Source organism: Carassius carassius, chromosome 20, assembly GCF_963082965.1.
Source record: "Carassius carassius chromosome 20, fCarCar2.1, whole genome shotgun sequence".
Lineage (NCBI taxonomy): Eukaryota > Metazoa > Chordata > Actinopteri > Cypriniformes > Cyprinidae > Carassius > Carassius carassius.
Window position 1 is genome coordinate 7,607,167 of NC_081774.1, and position 20,312 is coordinate 7,627,478.

Genomic DNA, 20,312 nt, shown 5'->3' on the forward strand with positions numbered 1-20,312 from the left:
TAGTGGGCCCACTGCCTACATAGAAAAAGCTCTTTTTGTGCTTTATTGAGGTCGCCGTGAAAACGGCGTTTGTGTGCAGGCGTGCGTGCATTGTAACAGGCTCGTTTACTGCAGTATAGACATCTCCAACCGCCTTTAGTGAGGGGATTGGAGGAAGCATGTGAGGTTTCTTGTGTGGTGGTCCGGCCGCAGCAAGACTTAACCACGGTCTTTTCAGCCCGAAGGTCAGGAGGGCTTCGGAGGCTCGGGGTTCAGCACAATCCTGGGCCGAGGTCCCCGTCTCTCTGGCGGTTTGCGGCTCGTAGAGCGAGAGCGGTGCTGGGTTTTGGTCGCTGGGCGAGACTGTAAGTCTGGCTGGGATGGCTTCGAGGTCTGAGGGGGCGGCGCATTTCTACGGCGTCCCGCAGCAGAGCTAGAGCGTTTCGGCAGGAAGTGTCTCATTGCCTGTGACGTTTTCTGAGCCTCAGTGAAGCGTTCAGCGAAACCCTTAACCGACTGGCCAAAGAGGCCGGAAGGCGAGATAGGAGAGTCGAGAAAGGCGGATTTGTCGGCGTCTTTCATCTCCGTGAGCGTGAGCCAGAGGTGTCGCTCTAAAACAGCGAGGCTTGCCATGCTTCGGCCGATCGCTTGTACTGTGGTCTTTGTCGCACGCAGGGCTAGATCAGTAGCGCTGCGGAGATCTTTAAAGTCATAGGTATCTGGGGCAGACTCGTCCAGGTTACGGAGAAGTCTGGCCTGAAAAACCTGCAGCACAGCCATGGTGTGTAGAGCCGAAGCAGCTTGACCAGCGGAGGTGTAAGCTCGGCCAGCGAGAGCTGAGGTGGTGCGGCACGGCTTGGATGGATGCACAGGCTTCGACCGCCATCCAGCGGCTGAGGGCGGGCAGAGGTGTGCAGCAATAGCCTCCTCGAGAGGGGGGAGGCTCTCGTAACCGTGGTCTCGGGCGCCGTCGGCAGAGGAGAGCGCTGACGAGACAGAAGTCTTCAAGCGTGCGGAGAATGGGGCTTTCCACGACTTCGTGAGTTCATTGTGAACTTCCGGGAAGAAGGGGGCGTTTCATTGCGGAGGGGCCGAAGGGCGCCCCTGCAGGAACCATTCATCCAGCCTGCTTTTAGCGGGCTCGTCTGGAGGAGACCAGTCGAGCTGAAGGTCGCTGACAGCCCTTGTAAGCACGCGAGTAAGCTCCGTGTCGATATCGGCGCGTTGTCCGGTGCAGCTGGGTGCTGTAGAGGGGGGGGGTCCGCAATGGAGCCCGACCATTCCTCACTACTGGACGCGGCGAGAGAAAGGCTGTCGTGTCTGTCCTCTTCCGCCTCAGGCGCTCCGAAGGAGAAGGGGGCGCTGGTGAGCAGGGACTGGCGCTGCTCGTCCACGAAGAGGACAGGCGAAGGAGAGAGAGCGGGCGAGGCACGCGGGGAGTGTTCCGGCGTGAGCTCGCGTGTAGCAGTATGCTCAGGCATTCTCTGATCGCGGCGTTTCTTACGCGGCACTTGAGAGAGAAGAGGCGGAGCGGGTGGAGCATCGTGGCTGGTTTGAGCTAATCGAGCCCGCAGGGTCGATATAGCCATGTCGTCGCACTCAGGGCAGCCGCCCTTGAAGAGTGCGCTCTCAGCATGCTCGCGGCCCAGGCAGGAGACACAGATGATGTGGCGGTCCTCGCTGGGCAGAGGGCCTCGGCAGGAAGCGCAGGCCCGAGGCATTTGAAACAACGCCTCGAATTCTGGAGGAAAAAAGTGTGATGCAGTGGCAAACACACTAGCTTTGAAAAGGATATAGTCACGCCGGATGGCGCAGCAGGAAGCGAGTGCTGAAGGCGGCGTCGAGATGAAGCACGAGCCGGCGTCCTCAGATCTGCGTTGCAGTGCTATCCCGCTGAGAGGCTTTTCGACGGCGTGTAGAGGCTTCTCCGGAGAAGACAGCGAAGTGCAGGTGAGATCGCTGAAGGAGATGAAATCTGATCCCTATGGTGAAGCGGTGGCTTATATAGTTCCAGCCACGCCTATTTTGGCGCGCTCTGACGTCCAATGGGCGCGAAGCGCCCCCATTGGTTCGTTACTCTCCGCCGCCTCACCATAGGTTGCTGCAGTTGCCGCAGCACAGCCAATAAGCGCGCGAGCCGCTTCGCTTGGGTCTGCTGTGCTGCAGCACTGCGTTTTACATTATTTGTAATGTAATGTAATGTTTAACACTATGTCACATGCATCATGTGGTTTCTGTAAAAACAAAACCCGTGCACGTTCGTCCGGCCACGGCCGATGGTGCTATAAATGTAGTGACGATGCCCACTCCTCAGTGCCCATCTCCACATGTAAGCACAGCCCTGCACACAGGGCCTGCGCCCATAATGTCGACTCAAGTCGGTCGCGCACACTGCATAGTAAACGTGCCCACCCCTCAGTGCCCACAATTACTATGTCACACGCATCATGTGGTTTCTGTAAAAACGAAACCCGTGCATGCTCGTCCGGCCACGGCCGATGGTGCTATAAATGCAGTGACGATGCCCACTACCCAGTGCCCATCTCCACATGTAAGCACAGCCCTGCACACAGCGCTAGCGCACATAAGATCGACACAGATCGGTCGAGCGCGCCGCATAGTAAACGTGCCCACTTCCCAGTGCCCACATACACTATGTCACAAAAGGCGCGGGGCTTCTGTAAAAACGAGGCCCGTGCACGTACATTCTGCACAGGCAGACAGCGAGTTGAAAGTGGTAAAAGTGCACACATGCAGCCCACGGTTACTCGCAGATATATCGAGTCCCACGGGACCCGCTCAGCCTCCCTCCAGTCGGTTAAGCGCCGGAACGGGGTCGAGGAAGAGCGATCTGCCCGCTGTGATCAGCGCGCTCCCCGCCTCAGATGCGCAGCACACTCGAGCGCCGCCGTTGCCCAGTCAACAGAGTGCGTTTCGCATCCAGCCCTTAGCCATTCATGCAGATGCATGGTCAGTGCTTCCAGGGGTTTCGGATTGGGTGCTAGGCATTATAAAGAGAGGCTACTCGCTACAGTTTTCTCGACGCCCACCGCGCTTTTCAGCGCGCGTCGAAACTACGGTCAAAACAGAAGTAGCACACATACTTCGGGCCGAAATATCAAAACTGTTGAGCAAAGGGGCTGTAGAGCCTGTGTCTCAAAGCGAGGGGGGGCTGTACAGCAGATACTTTCTGGTGCCCAAGAGAGACGGGGGTCTCCGGCCCATACTGGATCTAAGACAGCTGAACAGGCATTGATGAAACGCAGTTTCAAAATGCTCACGACCAGGAAGCTCCTCGCGCAGATTCGCAGAGGGGACTGGTTCATGTCAATAGATCTGAAGGACGCGTATTTTCAATTTACAGATAGCTTCAAATCACAGGCGATATTTGAGATTCGCCTACGAGGGCCAGGCATACCAGTTTGCAGTCCTGCCATTCAGCTTGTCTGTAGCTCCTCGTACGTTTACGAGGTGCATGGATGCAGCGCTCGCTCCTCTCAGACTCAGAGGCATACGAGTGCTGAATTATTTGGACGACTGGCTGGTTCTGGCCCGATCATGAGCGGAGCTCGTGGACCACAGAGCCGTTTTACTCGATCACCTCGAGAAGCTCGGCCTCAGTGTCAATTGGGTGAAGAGTTCGCTGAACCCCAGTCAGACGATCCTGTTTCTGGGTATAGTTCTGAACTCGTCATCCATGACGGCGCGGCTGTCACTACAGCGCGCGATGGGCATTCAGCGTGCAGCGAGTTCTTTCTGCTGTGGCGCGACTGTGTCGCTCAAACACTGTCAAAAGATGCTGGGTTTCATGGCCTCAGCATCTCCGGTTCTGCGGCTGGGCCTGCTCCGCATGCGCCCCCTGCAGTTCTGGCTGAAGGCTCGGGTGCCGCGCAGAGCGTGGGCGTCTGGCCGGCTGCATTTCAAGGTCGATCAGAGCTGTGTTGCGGCTTTAGCACCTTGGACAGCGAACGGCTGGTACCGATCAGGTGTAAGCCTGGGGACTTCCCCGAGTGTGAAAATGGTGTCGATGGACGCCTCCACTTCGGGATGGGGAGCGCTGCTCGAAGGCAGACCGTCCTTTGGCCTATGGTCAGAACGGGAAAAGCTCCATCATATCAACTGCCTGGAAATGCTGGCAGTGGAGAACGCGCTGACGCGCTTTTGTCCCCATATCAAGGATCACCACGTCGTAGTCCATTCGGACAACATGTCCGTGGTGTCCTACATAAATCGCCAGGTCGGTCTCGGGTCCCGAAACCTGTGCAGGCTGACGGAACGCCTCCTGATTTGGGCTCAGCGCAACGTGTGCTCGCTGAGAGCAGTGCATGTGCCTGGACTGCAGAATCTGGGTCCAGACAGGCTGTCCAGAGGCAATGTTCCTACGGGCGAATGGTCTCTACACCCGCAAACAGTCCGGCTGTTGTGGGAGAGATTTGGCATGGCGGAGGTGGACCTCTTTGCGTCCCACGAAAACGCTCACTGCCCCGCGTTCTTTTCCAAGAACGAAAGTGCGCTGTCACGGAGATGGCCGTGCTGCCCGCTTTATGCGTTCCCTCCCGTCTCCCTCCTTCCGCAGGTGATAGAACGGGTGAGAGAAACGAGATGTTCAATACTGCTTGTAGCACCTCTTTGGAAGAACCAACCATGGTTCCCAGATTTGATGCAGTTAGCAGATGTCGCCCCGTGGCCGGTACCGTTGAGGAGAGACCTCCTCTCGCAGGCCAGGGGCTCGATTTGGCACCCTCAACCGGAGTTGTGGTCTCTCTATGTATGGGCACTCAATGGTTACCCGCTGATCTCGCAGTGGGAGTGCTAAATACAATCACTCAGGCTAGAGCTCCGTCGACACGACGTCTGTATGCCTCGAAGTGGTCGGTGTTCTCCAGCTGGTGCACAGCTCGAGGTTATTCACCCCTTAGTTGTGAGGTGACGGAGGTCCTCTCCTTCCTTCAGGAGCTGTTGGATAAGGGCAGAGCCCCATTCACGCTCAAAGTTTATGTGGCTGCCATCGCGGTGTTTTCTGAAACGGCGTCCGGTCAGTCAATAGGAAGGAATGATTTAGTCATCCGGTTCCTCAGAGGAGCTAGGAGGCTGAATCCTCCCAGACCTCCGTCAGTCCCTATGTGGGACCTCGCGGCGGTTTTGGAGGCCTTGAAGGGTCCCCCTTTCAAGCCTATCCAATCGATTAGCCTTCAGCATCTGTCGTTCAAGACAGTATTCTTGTTGGCTCTCGCTTCTGTGAAGCGTGTGGGTGATTTGCACGCGCTCTCGGTGAGCCAGTCGTGCTTGGAGTTTGGGCCCAATGACTCAAGAGTCATACTCAAACCTAGGCACGGTTATGTGCCGAAATCCCTCAACACACCGTTTCGGGCTCAGGTTATTGCCCTGTCTGCCCTGCCGGTGTCAGGGGAGGATGGAGACTCGAGTCTTCTTTGCCCTGTCAGGGTTTTAAGAGCTTATGTGTCTCGCTCTGCTGCCTTTCGGCAGACGGAGCAGCTATTTGTCTCGTTCGGTGGGCGTTCCAAGGGAATGGCTGTTTCGAGACAGACTCTATCCAGATGGATAGTTGACGCCATAGCGTTAGCTTACGCTTCCAGGGGCCTTCAGTGCCCGTTGGGCGTCAGAGCACACTCCACAAGAGGCATCGCCTCGTCGTGGGCGTGGTCTACTGGGATCTCCTTGCAGGATATATGTATGGCGGCAGGTTGGGCCTCGCCGTCTACATTTATCAGGTTCTATAACCTGGAGGTTCTCGCCTTGCAAGCAAGGCTGCTGTCGGTATAGGCGAATCAGGGCCCTGAGGGGAATTCTGAGTTCACGAGCGCTATGCGCTGCCGACTGTTATATGGGCAGTATTGCGTAAGACCCGCATTACCACATTGGTCAGGCCTTGCCTCGGCTGTGTGACGTCATATTGCCGCATCTACAGATGCTGCTAGATATGGGACGGAGGGCTTTTTCCCTTTTCTGTCCTGGACTCTCTGTGAGTCCCTCAGGTGACTGTGCACTGTAAATCCTGGGCGTTGCTTTAGGTTTATTGGTGTGTGATCCCTGCGCGCACGGCGTTTTACATTGGGTTCCCGTAGCGTCTTAGCTAAGACGCAGTACGAGAGAGCTCTCGTAGGAGAACGTACTCGGTTACTAAACGTAACCTCGGTTCTCTCTAGAAGAGCGAACGAGTACTGCGTTCTCTGCCGTGCGCACGATTCACTCTGGTTCGCTTCGGCGATGAAATAAATCAGGTGAGTCAGCCTTTTCGAGCTCCTTTTATAGGTTGAGCCACACCCGTTTCGGCGGGAAGTGGCAAGAAGGGCGCGAAGCGCCCTTATTGGTCTGATGTTGCATCAGCCCGCGCTCGATAGGCTGTGCAGTTGCCGCAGAACAAGCCAATGAGCGAACGAGCCGTCTCGCTTATGGCTGTGTACTGCTGCAAATGCGCTTTACAAAAATACAAAATTAAGGATAATTTTTTGCTTCAGTATTTCGTGAAAAGAGACTTTTCCCGTAGCGTCTTAGCTAAGACGCAGTACTCGTTCGCTCTTCTAGAGAGAACCGAGGTTACGTTTAGTAACCGAGTACGTTTGTTCTATTAAATGGTAGCCTACTAAATATGGATGTGCGAGTGATGCTGTCACGAAAGTGGAAGTATTCTTGTTATTGGATAGTAAACAGGTAATCAGTTTAACATCATCTCAAACAATAACTTACCTGAAAACTACAGGAGTGAGAAACAACATCGGTAAGATCTAGTAACTAAAACATATTTAAGGTTGATCAACGTAAGCGACTTTCTTTTCTTGTATGTGGCTTAAAAACAATTACAATAGTCTTTACCACTAGGTAACGTCATGAATGATTTCGATTGGGCTATTGCTGTGGAGGTGGCAATTTCTCTCTTTTGACTGCCGTGTTCTATTTCCGTATGTTTACGATTTTTGAAAGTCGTGGAAATGCAATAGTAGATTTTTCTTGCCTTTGGGGTAGTTTGGAAAGCAAAAATAATATTGCCTCTTGTAGCCTTCCTTTAAAAGCTCAACCCTGTGAAAAGAGTTATTCTGCATTCCAAACCCGGAAAACTCATCTATTGTCTCCTGGTGAAAGAGGCCTGTCAAGTGACAATCATTTGCATTGTGCTGGTGAGAGTGATTTAAAGTCTTTCGACATGATGACTCATAGGCATACTTTTAAATGTCTGTTTAGTATGGAGGACCAAACCTGCAAATACAACAAACAAATAATTACGCAAATAAATAAACAAATGTGTTTTTTTGTTTAAATGAATATATAATTACTTAAACGTGTGATGAAAGTAGCCAAATAAATTACAGAAATTGGTGGGAAAATGTGAAATGTTCAAGGAAATGCTAAACTCATCTTAATAATTTTCTTTTAATAACTCATTTATTTCTGAATGTAGTTTCACATTTACAGGTGCTGGTCATATAATTAGAATATCATCAAAAAGTTGATTTATTTCACTAATTCCATTCAAAAAGTGAAATTTGTATATTATATTCATTAATTACACACAGAATTGTATATTTTAAATGTTTATTTCTTTTAATTTTTATGATTATAACTAACAACTAAGGAAAATACCAAATTCAGTATCTCAGAAAATTAAGACCAATACAAAGAAAAGAGTTTTAGAAATGTGTCTGTCTCGGTTTCAGCTGTTTCTTCATGTAATAACAGACAGATTATATTGAGATCAGATCTCTGTGTGGAGCACCAGCTGTTGTCAGACTGCTTGTGCATTCAAAAATCTCACTTGATTATTATTAAAATTAATGACTAAATGAATGTTTAGAAATGTAAACTGATATTTCCTACTGACACACTACAACAAAAGATATAAATAACTGGCTTAAATGCTTAAAGACTTTTGCACAGTACTGTACTTTACAAACTACATTGTTGCTATACTTTATAAAGAATGAGCATACAGTCATTCACAGAACAGTGAAAGACAGTGACAGACAGCACTCATTTTACCTAAATATCAGAGTGATTGACAGAGATACAGTAGAAACATTATGTGTAGTTTTGTATTAAACAATGACCCAGATCATGAAATACATGTATTAGCCTTAGAGTGAAGGAAGCACAACTTGGGAAATGAGAGCATCCAAGGAGCATGTGAAAGCTATGGATTTATTTAGAATATTTTTTCTGTTCTTTAATAGTTTTCCATAGTTTTTGTGGCTCTTTTTAAAATGTTTTTTTTTTTAAGTATCGGTTCAGGACCGTTTAGGCACCGGTACCGTTTTAAAAGTATCAAAATGGCACCTTTATCGTAAAAAACCCAATTGATACCCAACTCTAATCTTCCCACACAGTGACATAGACGTGGGGCATTTAAACAAGCTGTTTTAGGAGTGATGGTTGACTCTTTACTTTTATAAAAAAAACATCTCTTTGGATTTGAGACTTTAGTCTTTGCAACTTTAAATATCTTCTTTATGCACCAAGAGTTTGTAACACTCCAAAGAGAAAGGAAAAATGTAATCGCATCATATGACCCCTTTAAGAGCTGCTTAAGAATAAGCATGCACATCAAATTATCCTGACTCCTGATATGATCCCGATTGAACCTGGATCGAATAAGGGAGCTTGAGTTAACTTAAATAGAAATTTATGAAACCGCGTGGTTGACTCTTAACTTTTATAAAAAACATCTCTTTGGATTTGAGACTTTAGTCTTTGCAACTTTACATATCTTCTTTATGCACCAAGAGTTTGTAACACTCCAAAGAGAAAGGAAAAATTTAAATCGCATCATATGATCCCTTTAAGAGCTGCTTAAGAATGAGCGTGCACATCAAATTATCCTGACTCCTGATATGATCCCTATTGAACCTGGACCGAATAAGGGAGCTTGAGTTAACTTAAATAGAAATTTATGAAACCGCTTTAGTCCCGATTGATTTGTTAGGTTATTTCAAGTCAGGTTTTGGACTTTAATCCCCACTTTTCTTAGAGTCTTTTATGAAACAGCCCCTGGTGTGCTAAAATGTAAATATGATTCAGAGATATTGTACTCATAAGAGTTTCTAAGGGTGCCAATAATTGTGCATGAATGTATTGGAGAAATCTTTTTATTTCATAATATGAGTTTTCTCGCACTTTTTTACATTTTTTGAATGAAAGGTCTTCTTTTTACAAGTATTGTTTGATTTTGAAACAAAACACACAGGAAGTCTCACAGCTCAAATGGAAATTCTGTCATCATTACTCACCATTGTGTCAAACCCTTAAGAAATCTGTTCATCTTCAAATATTTTGTCCTTGAACATACAGAATGAGCTAAAGTGAGACAGCATGTCTAAAGCCGGACTAATGTCTACACCCATATGTTTGGTGGAGAATGCGAATGGATCACTCTGTGTCTGTAAGCATGCCCTTGAGTTCCTGAGCAGGATCAATGAGCCGGTGGTGGTGGTGTCTGTGGTGGGACCCTACCGCACAGGGAAGTCTTACCTCATGAACCGCCTGGCTGGACAACAGTCAGGTGATGTGTTTTGGAAGGCTACTTTGCCATTAACAATATACAGTCATAATTAAGTCAGTTCTTACAACAGTTGCATGAAAATGGGTTGTTATATAAATATAATTTGTTTGTCTCAGGCTTTGCTCTTGGCAGTGCTGTTGAATCAAAAACCAAAGGCATCTGGATGTGGTGTGTCCCTCACCCTAAAAAAGAAGGACACACTCTAGTGCTGCTGGATACAGAGGGAGTTGGTGACGTGGACAAAGTGAGGACAAGGATAAAGCTGTAGACTTATTATTCTTCTAAATATGTATTAATTTGTGGATGATTTGATTTGAAGACACTGTGTTTCAGGGAGACTCTAAGAATGACAGCTGGATCTTCTGTCTGGCTGTTCTGCTCAGCAGCACATTGGTGTACAACAGCCGCGGCACTATTGATAACACTGCAGTGGAGAATCTGCAGTATCCTTTTTTCTGTCACATGTAACCCTCTTTCATTTATACAGACTATGCAAGATGCTGTTATTTCTCAATGTGCAGCTACGTTACTGAGCTCAGTGAGCAGATCAACATCAGGTCACCATTATCTATACCAGATGGAGCAGCTGAAGGAGACGATTGTCATTTTGTGCGTTTTTTCCCATCATTCATCTGGGTGCTGAGAGATTTCACATTGAAGTTGGAAGCTGATGGAAAGAAAGTGACAGAAGATGAGTACCTTGAGTTTGCCCTCGATCTGAAGAAAGGTATTTAAGAAGTAATTACTATAATTAAGGTCTATTGATTGTTTTTCCCCTCAGCATTGTAAATGCAAAGACTTTTAAATAATCTATGCATTTCAAATAATAAAAAAAGCAGAAAAAACCTGGCTAAAATTATATTAGTCATCATGTGTGACAGATAGGTCTGACTATTGATTTAAGTTCAGTTAAATCAGCTAATGTGTAATATTATATGCATCAAGCAGCATTTGAAGGTAAACAAATTGTGACTATAGAATGAAAATAGAAAATGTTGACACTATTTTCTAAACACTAAATGTTGAATTTCGTGCATTTTGGTAATAATATGTTTTCTTGTTAAACTCATTTAGGTGTGAATAAGAAAATCAGTGACTACAACCTGCCTCGTCAATGCATCCGAAACTATTTCCCATCCCGGAACTGTTTTGTATTCCCATCTCCCGCCTCGAATGAAAACATAATACACTTAGAAAACATAAAAGAACAGGAACTTGTACCAGATTTTCTGGAGGTCACAGGTCGTTTCTGTGACCATGTCTTTCATAAGAGTCCTGTGAAAACTCTGAAAGGAGGACACAGAATTACTGGCAAATGTGAGTGTTTTACCAATTTAACAGTCCTTCGTTGATATTCAAGTCCAAAAGACTGTTAAACAGGCACATTTATTTATCTGTGTTTATGCATTTTATCAGTGCTTGGGCGTCTGGTGCAGATTTATTCTCGCCTTAATTCTCGAAACATTTCAGTTTTATTCTCGTAATATTTAGACTTTATTCTCCTAACATTTCGATTTTATATTTTGACTTTATTCTCATACTAGGCCTATTACGTCTTTATTCTCGTAATATTTAGACTTTATTCTTGTTATCTTTCCTTTTTTTCAACGTGGCACTAAAACGTTGAAAAATCAATTGATTGAAAAAAAATAATAACTTTCCACTTATAACAGAGCTGTGGTAATATAACAGACACATTAGCACATAATTCAACCACAAGTAATTTATAGACTATGATACCATTATGCAAATGTATATAAATACACATACAAATGCTTAGTCAGGTGTTCAGACAGTCAGATGTATATATAATATCCTAAATATACAGATCTTATGTAGAGTTTAATTTATATGCTTTCATTTTTATTAAATATTTTTAGCTTTTCATTTTGTATTTGTTTAAAGTTTTAAAAAAAATTATCTTTAAACTTTAATGTAGACTAATCATTCAAACAAAACAAAAAACACATTTATATAGAGAAAGAAACATTTGTGCTGAAGACATATATGCAACCTATAATATAACAGGAAAGGAAGGGGTGTTGTTCAATGTTTTCTTAAAGGAAAATTATGTGTCTTCACTAATGTCCCAAGTTAACTTGAGATAGCTATCCCCAAAAACCTAACCCTATCCCACTCCCACACCTGAACCTAACCATGCTGAAGAGTATATGTTGAGGTTGGAGACTGAATCATTGTATTAATGTTTTGTGACCAAATTAATTTCTACTGTATGTCCATCAGACTAGTGAAATTAAAAAAACAGTGTATCCAAACATTCAGGACATTGATTGTGTGTGTTTGTGCATGTTTCAGATTGTATTTCCATATGTTTTATAGGAAGCTGTAAGTAAATGCTTTGTAGGCCTATTGCAAGAGAATGAGATGGCATCAGAGAGAAAGTGCAGAGATCTGCTGAAGAATCTGTTCTCTGACATGAACAAACGGCTGCAGGATGGAGAGTACAGTAAGTCTGGAGGATATGAACTCTACTGCAGAGACAGAGACGCCATTGTTGAACAGTACCGCAGAGAACCCAACAAAGGTGTATCGGTGAGGACTTTTTTTGTGTTTTTGAGACTTTCAGCTGTGTGAATATAGAGTACATGGGCATGAGTGTTCCAATAAATGTGTATTAATAATATGTTTTTGTGCAGGCTGAGGCCATGTTGAATGAGTTTATGAAGGACCGGGGACCTGAATCAAAAAGTATCCTCTGCATTGATACAAAACTCTCCGAAAATGACAGAAAGATTCAAGGTAAACTTTTTTGAACAATCAGCCTAATTAATATTTCTCAGTTCCTTTAGCTGTTTAATCCAGGAACATTTTGGTACTTAATCTAACCTGTTTTACCCTCCAAGGCATTTGATATTGCCACATATCCAAGAGAAATGTGTCACTATACAGTAGGGCATTGGTTCCCAATCCTGGTTCTGGAGAACCCCCAACACTGCACATTTTAGATATCTCCCTATTCAAACAAACCTGATTCAGTTTATCAGCTCATTACTGAAGACTCCAAGACCTCAAATGAGTGTGTCAGATAAGGAAGTCACCAAAAGAGTACAGTGTTGGGGTTCTCCAGAACCACGATTGGGAACCACTGCAGACAGTAAAAGTCTTCTAGCATTTTTACATGGCTGGTAAGCCCAAGCCCATTGCCTTCAATAATAAATATTTGGATTCAATATTTGTTATATTTGTGTGCATTATGTGTATAACAACAGTATATTTAGAAATGGTTAGAAGAAAGGTATGCATGGGGTTATGTGCTCATAAATATGAAAACATAAGTATATATAAAATAAAATGTATTCTAATTTACAGGACCAGTTAAATAATTGCAAATAATAAAGTACAAAAGTAATACAATGTATAATATGTCTTTCCTTAGAAATACACATTTTAGTCAGCAATAACCATACAAATGCAGTGTCTTTCATGTCAGTCTATTGACTTTAAACATTGGGGCAAATAGATCCACTCTGTACTTGGCAGACCATGACAACAAAATATTAACTGTAACTAACTTGCTCACCAAGGTTCTCAACGGTTTTTCTTTTAAATATGGAGTTATATGAGAAACATTTTTATATAAGCAATACCAAACAAGCAAATGTGTTGCGCTACTGAATTTCATAGCATGGTGCTGCAAATAATCACAGAATCTCATTACTTCGTTTTTTCTCTCTATGCCTCAATTAAATGGTCAGAGGAGAAAGAGAAGAGTGCTCTGCTGGAACAGAGGTGTAAAGAAGAAGAGGAAAAAATAATAGTGAGAGAGCGAATGTTGCAGGAAGAGAGAAAACAGCATGCAGCCAGGATGCAGCAGATGCAAGAGAAGTTTAAATCTGAGATAGAGCAGCAGCAGCAGGAGCTGGACAGAGCTATGGAAAGCAAACTGAAGGAGATGGAAGAACTGCTAATGAAAGGCTTTAAAGAGAAAGCTGATTTCCTTGAGGAAGAGATAAACAATCTAAAAAAAGAGAAGGAAGAAAAAGGTTCTAGCAGTTTTATGGATGTGATGATGGTACTTCTCAGCAATATGGAAAAACTCCTACCTCTAATGCTTGAGTTCAGAGGAAAAGAACAGCAAACCATAGACACTCATCACATTAAAGTAATGCATTTTAAGATTCTTGCATTCATAAAAGGAGTATAGGTCTGGGTGATATTTTGATTGTTTATGAGTAGTGTCCAAATTCATTATTGTGCAAGAAAGAAAGATACTGCAGCTTTTCCAGTGCTATATTTATTCCATAATCAAAAGTATGTGTGTAAATGTGGGGTTACTGAGGTAATGTAAATATCATTTGGCTGATCATGTAATCCAAAGAAGTCAGCTCTCATGAGATAATCTACTGCATGCAAAATATAGCAGATTGTTTAGGCCACTAAAATGGCTGTAGTGTTAAGCTGCACCTGTGAATGTTCAGGATTTTAAAAATGTTGTATATTTATGCATATAGTAAAACTGTTTGCAATCAGAACAAATGCTGAATGTATGTTTAAATTAAACTGCTGTTTAGGGGTTACAACATTATGGCACACACAAAAATATATTAAAATACATTTTAATTCATGTTTAAGTTACTGTCTGTATGACGTGTGTTGATAATGGCAACATCACAGCAAAATCTTATAGCAAGAAATATAAGTAAGCAACAGATAAGTTAAAACATACATATAAACCGACAAATAAACAAATAATAAAAAAAAAACAAAATACCGCATTGAAATAAAAACTAAGAAAGCAATAGACAATATTATATTATATATGTTTAATATTATATTGTTTTACCTCTGATTCGCAATGTTTGAACTGTTACAACTCTCCTGAGAGTGTTTTCATAAGCAGAAGCACGAAGTGTCTTCTTGCTTTATGGCAGATCACAGACTTATAAGTGCATTACTGCCACCGATCTCTCAGGTGGACCATTGACACTCCTAATTGAGATCGAAGACAGTGTGTCAATGGTCCATTTGAGAGATAGGGGCGGTAATGCAACCTTTTTAATTCTTGCTGTAGTATTGTTGCCTCCACAGCCCTATCGTAAAGACGTAGTGTGTTTCGTTGCGAAAGCGGAAATACTTTGTTTGGCCTCCCAAAAGAGAACTCAACTATAAAACAGTGGTTAAATTCCAGAACAGTTCAGCCCAAATATTCGGATGTGTGCAGCGCATTTTATGGAGGGCTGTTTCCTGATCTTGGGAGTAGACTACAATGCTGGCTGTACTGACTCAGAGCCTGTAAGTATGTTTTCATATTTAAAGAATTTGCCACTGATGATTCAAACACGAGTTTTGAGCAGTGTAAGGTTGTAATGTGTCGTTCTTGAACGATTCGTTGATTTTGAACGAATCTTTAATGTGACTCAGGAAAAGTAAGTCATCTTGGGGAGGGATTCGTTCAGTCACGCATTCGCAATATTCTATAGGTTCTTTACTTGTACTAGTAGTTCACCCGTTTCAGTCAATGCAGTCTGAGCCAGAAAGAGAATTGATTAGTTCATCTCTTGAGTCTTCAGGTTTATCGAGTCGTACGTTCATCACGTGACATTCATACGTCATACGTTCATAAGTTCTGATACTGTTAAATTTGAGTGCAGCCTTCGACACTATTGACCATGACATACCCTTGAATCGACGACAATATGCAGTAGGGGTTCAAGGCACGGCATTACAGTGGTTCACCTCTTACTTAAAGGGTAGGAGGTTTTCAGTAAATATTGGGTCGTTCACCTCACCTTCTGCGACCGTCTCTATGGTGTTCCTCAGAGTTCTATTCTTGGCCCTTTATTATTCTTGCTCTACATCCTTCCCCTAGGCTCCATTCTCCAGAAATATAGTATTAACTATCATTGCTTTGCTGATGACCTACAACTTTACCTTCCAATCAATCTCGAAAATGACTCTTCTTTACAACTTCTTTTCTCATGTTTTGATGAAGTGAGAACTTGAATGGCTAACAATTTTTTGCAACTAAACACTGAAAAAACTGAGGTGCTTCTGCTAGACCCCGCTACACTCAATACTACTCTTACAAGTAGGTTAGGCTCCCTTAGTGATAACTTAAAACCCCATGTAAAAAAAATCTAGGGATCCATTTCGATCCATTACTACAATTTGACAAGCATGTAAACATGGTTGTGTAGCTTCTTCCACCTCAGATCTGTTGCGAAAGTAAAACATTTTCGCTCTCGAAAAGACCTTGAAATTGTCCAAATCTCTTCAAGGCTGGACTATTGTAACTCTCTGTATGTAAGCCTTCCTCAAAGCACTCTATCTCGCCTTCAGATCGTTCAAAATGTGGCAGCCAGATTGTTGACAGAAAGAGTGAGCATATTACTCCTGTTCTTGTTTCATTGCACTGGCTCCCTATCAAATTCAGAGTTGATTTTAAATCCTTTTTTTGTATATAAGGCACTGCATAAGTCAGCCCCGGATTATATCCGTGACCAGCCATATACAACCTCTAGGTCATTAAGATCTTGTAACCAGCTTCTTTTATCTGTCCCTCATTCTCGTTGTAAATCCAAAGGTGACAGAGCTTTCGCCGTAGCAGCCCCTAAACTCTGGAAGAGTTTACCCTTTACTATCAGGGCATCTCCATAACTCAGTGTTTTTAAATCAGACTTAAAAGACTCATTTTTACACCCTTGGATTTGAGTGATGCTGTGTACGGAACTTTATGTTTTTTTATATACATTTTATTTTATATTTTATCTCTTTGCCCTTTAATTTTTGATCTCCGTTGCTTTTTAGGTAACCTTTTATTGTTAAACACTTTGGATTAACAATGGTTGTGTTAATGTTGTGCTCTATAAAGAAATTTACTTGACAGCATTCAGTGTAAGGAAAATAACCACCATGACAAAAATTTACATATTTGTAAACTGTAAGAAGTAAAAAGCTACCAGAGACCAGACCAGAAATGCAGTAACTGTATGTGTAAATCATTATGATGATGATGATGATAATAATAAGGAACGAGTCAAACCGGAGGACTTGATATATTAACTATTAAATTCTCTTTCCGGCTCAGACTGCATAGGTTAAAGCTTCCAAGGCTGCCGTGGTGAAGGAATGAGTCAAACTCGAAGACTTATCAGATAAGAGGTGAGGTGAGCTAATCATAGATTGAAGACCCAGGTAGACAATGAATTAATATTTTCTGTTTCTTATAGCATTATAGTTTTGTATTGTTTGTAGTGTGATCAACATCTGAGTAAGTGATAGTAGACGTATAGGCGAAGTAACACGTAACATTTTAATTATTATTTGATAAAATGAACAAAATGACTCGAAAAAAAGATGTTCATTTTGATGAACGAGACTCAAAGGTTTGAGTTGGTAAAATGATCCAAACTCTCAATCACTAGCTAAAACTGGTCCTTTTTGAGAAGTGATTTTACTTTAATTTTGTGCTCTAATAAGGCACAGTTGAATGTAATGAATGGATAGTGTATATTGCGTTTACGGTGTGTGTAATGTCTCGTCTGATTTGAGTGTCAGTGCACTCTCCAGATACTAATCTGATGTTATCGGCTCGTTTCCTATTTTCAGTTCCAGAGTGAAGTCACGAACAGCCCAGACAAAGGAAAGAAAAACACAGATGAAATCTGTGGTCATGTCCTCGTCTTGACTCTCTTCTGCCTTCACACGAATGTTCTCTGTCAGATCAGTAACATAGCTACATTCAGCACAGTTCAGGATGAATAACACTGATGCTATGAGAGATTGTTTTCAATCTATTGCACTTGTATGTGCATGTTTTGTGCTTCTTGTGTGAGAAGGATATTGCAGCTTTTCCAGTTCCATGTTATCAATGACCCCTAAGCTGTTGTACACTAGAATGCTGCAGAGAAGAACAGCCAGACAGAAGATCCATGTGTCATGTATCTCATCCCCCTGAGATATTGACTTTTCTACAGAAAGTAAACAAATATGATAAGTTATGCTGAAATTAATGCACGTGTGTTGCAATGGGGGTATTTGCTATGAAAACATCAATGCTGAGGTCTTCCTCCCATATCTTCCTAATGTCACCAAGTCCCTCTGTGTCCAGCAGGACCAGAGTGTGTCCTTCTTTATAAGGGTGAGGGACACACCACATCCAGATGCCTTTAGTCTTCGATTCAATAGTGCTGCCGAGAGCAAAGCCTGGGACAATCACAATGACATTATTATCCAAGATGACAAATACAGGTTAAATTTAAAAGCATATGCAATGTAAAAAAAAACAAAAAACGACAAAGCTATACTATATTGTATATTATAATGACGTTTGTCTATTTATGACCCTAAGCGATCAAACTGTGCATTAAGAACACTTGGAATATAATGCCCTTCATGGAATACATTTAAAAGGGCGTCTACATTATTCTTTTTTTAGATTAAAAGAGTTGAACGTGAGGGTGTTTGAAAAAAATTTAGATTTCAGACATAAATCATAGGTGTATTCAAGTTAAGGCTGTATAAATAGAAGTAGCACATTTGGACACACACACACACACACACACACACACACACACACAATCATTCACCCATTACTCTTATTTAATGGTTTTATTTTTATTTGCACTATTTGCTATATTGCTCTATTTTGTTTTATTATTACACTTATTTTTTTCCATAAAATGCTCTCATTTTAACGCAGTTAGTGTTTTCAGACACAGACGCACACATTTGATTTGTCCTCATAATCATATCAGCATGCACCGCGCATAAGAATGACTTCAAGCATTTTCTCTCACCAGACTGTTGTCCTGCCAGGCGGTTCATGAGGTAAGATTTCCCCGTACGGTAGAGTCCCACCACAGACACCACCACCACCGGCTCCTTGATCCCATCCAGAATGTCTTTGGCCTCTTTTCTCACATGCAGCTGCCCATTTTCATCGTTTTCAATGAGACACACTGGAGCGGACATGAGCCTGCCACACGACATGACTCTAGCTACTGCAAAAGCAGAGATGTTCTTTCAGCGTGTAAAAACATTTTTTACGTTGCCGAACAGTGCCTGTTGTCTAAATGTTGTCAAAAGTTTCTAAAATAGGTACAGACTATATTTTACCTGAGATCTAGGTCATTAATCATTATGAAATTGATCAACAGTTGTGCTTAGTTAGTCTCAGGGTTGTGCGAGCGTGCAGTTGGGTTGATGATAAATGGACACTTAGCTTAAAAGTGATTTAACAGTGACAAGTAAGCTATATTTATAGTTTTTAATAATTTATTGACTTAAACAATTTATTACCTTACCGATCGTTATAGGACGTAACTGGAGCAAAAGTCTTGCAGCACCCGGGCCTACTCTATAAATGGTAACGTTACAGATATGTTCTCTTATTAGCAAATCAGTTATGCTGACACGAAAGTGAAAGTAAAAGTGAAATGGCAGGTTGGGTTCGGTCACTATATAAGTGATTTCCAAGAAATCTACTGTTTAACGTCAAGACAGCTATAGGTCGATGGGCGGATACTGGGCAATAACCTCATCGGTGGAGTAAAGTTATATATAAGATTCAGTTCAGTGCGCTCAGAGAAGTAACGCAGAGGGAGAGACAGACGCGTGACCATCTTTACTCTTAACACATTTTAAGTTTAGGGTTACGTAAGTGAACTTTGTTTTATTGTTGAATTTCTTTTACATTTTTTCAAAAACAATTGTAGAACATCTGTCTAAGAATTTCAATCGTGCAAATGAACATATTGTGTAAAAACTGAGTTTTAATGGCTAATTTAATGTATAGGTAATTATATTTTAATTAAATAAATATTTACTTATTTTAACTTTGAATTACACTATAATTATATTTTATGGAGTTACTTTGAAATTCATGGACTTGGAAAACCTAACAGGAACACATTGAAATCTCAGGATGCTTGTTGTGTTATACCTGGCCGCTCCTATAACCTCAATTCCCAGGAGGGTGGGGTTGTTTTGCAAAAAAAAAAAAAAAAAAAACCTGTACAAGTTTTTGTCTGACAGCTGCACATACTTAGTAGTTAACGTCACGATAACTGATACTTTACAAAACAAACAGGTTTAACTTTTCACTACAAGAATAACAATGCACATTGAGCAATGGATGTTTTGTATGAGTCAGTGCTTTTACATAGCAAAGTAAACCGATTTCAAAAACATTTTGATAAAAAAAATTCAAACTAAAAAGCTATCTGCATTTACATTGCATCTATATGACAAATTATATTTTTCTCCGTCCATTGGTTATCGCTATTGCAAAGATGGAATTGCAAAAAGTGAAATGTTATGAGGTACTCCCAAATCTTTGCTGTGTTGACAGTGTATGTGATCGTTTGTCCTTTAAGCAGCTGAAAAAAAAAACTTTTATTCAAATTCTGAAGAGATAGCCTGAAGACTGCATCCTTTAACTCACTGATAAGTTCATCATGATTTCACAAAGTTATGTTCCCTTTCGAGAGTACTCTCGTACTGCGTAAGCTAGCTTACACTATGGGAAAAGGTCCCCTTTTCTCGAGAATATGAAGCCAAAAATTATCCTTAATTTTTAAATAATGTAAAACGCAGTGCTGCAGCACAGCAGACCTAAGCGAAGCGGCTCGCGCGCTTATTGGCTGTGCTGTGGCAACTGCAGCAACCTATGGTGAGGCGGCGGAGAGGAACGAACCAATGGGGGCGCTTCGCGCCCATTGGACGTCAGAGCGCGCCAAAATAGGCGTGGCTGGAACTATATAAGCCACCGCTTCGCCATAGGGATCAGATTTCATCTCCTTCAGCGATCTCACCTGCACTTCGCTGTCTTCTCCGGAGAAGCCTCTACACGCCGTCGAAA

At 42.6% G+C, this 20,312-nt stretch overlaps 2 protein-coding genes across 2 annotated transcripts in view; one reads left to right on the forward strand and one right to left on the reverse strand.

The window, feature by feature from the left end:
* The first annotated feature begins 6,595 nt into the window (after positions 1–6,595).
* On the forward strand, positions 6,596–10,437 carry LOC132096204 (guanylate-binding protein 1-like). The gene is made up of 5 exons (XM_059501449.1): positions 6,596–6,718; positions 9,280–9,490; positions 9,607–9,734; positions 9,824–9,933; positions 10,012–10,437. Exons 2-5 carry the CDS (start codon positions 9,301–9,303, stop codon positions 10,223–10,225), a joined length of 642 nt encoding a protein of 213 aa, XP_059357432.1. The 5' UTR covers positions 6,596–6,718; positions 9,280–9,300; the 3' UTR covers positions 10,226–10,437.
* Positions 10,438–17,239: 6,802 nt separating this feature from the next.
* LOC132096980 (guanylate-binding protein 6-like) overlaps positions 17,240–20,312 on the reverse strand; it is a 41,365-nt gene continuing 38,292 nt past the window's right edge. The window contains exons 2-4 of the mRNA XM_059502658.1: positions 18,250–18,446; positions 17,502–17,656; positions 17,240–17,404 (exon numbers count right to left, since the gene is read on the reverse strand). Coding sequence (XP_059358641.1) covers positions 17,240–17,404; positions 17,502–17,656; positions 18,250–18,442 — 513 coding nt within the window. The 5' untranslated portion in view covers positions 18,443–18,446. The remainder of the gene's footprint in view (positions 17,405–17,501; positions 17,657–18,249; positions 18,447–20,312) is intronic.

Bases quoted from the DNA above. Each gene is read 5' to 3' on its own strand.
- LOC132096204 (XM_059501449.1), top strand. From the start codon at position 9,301: ATGTCTAAAGCCGGACTAATGTCTACACCCATATGTTTGGTGGAGAAT. The intron at 9,491-9,606 runs GTGATGTGTTTT...TGTTTGTCTCAG, and splicing joins CCTGGCTGGACAACAGTCAG to GCTTTGCTCTTGGCAGTGCT. The intron at 9,735-9,823 runs GTGAGGACAAGG...ACTGTGTTTCAG, and splicing joins GAGTTGGTGACGTGGACAAA to GGAGACTCTAAGAATGACAG.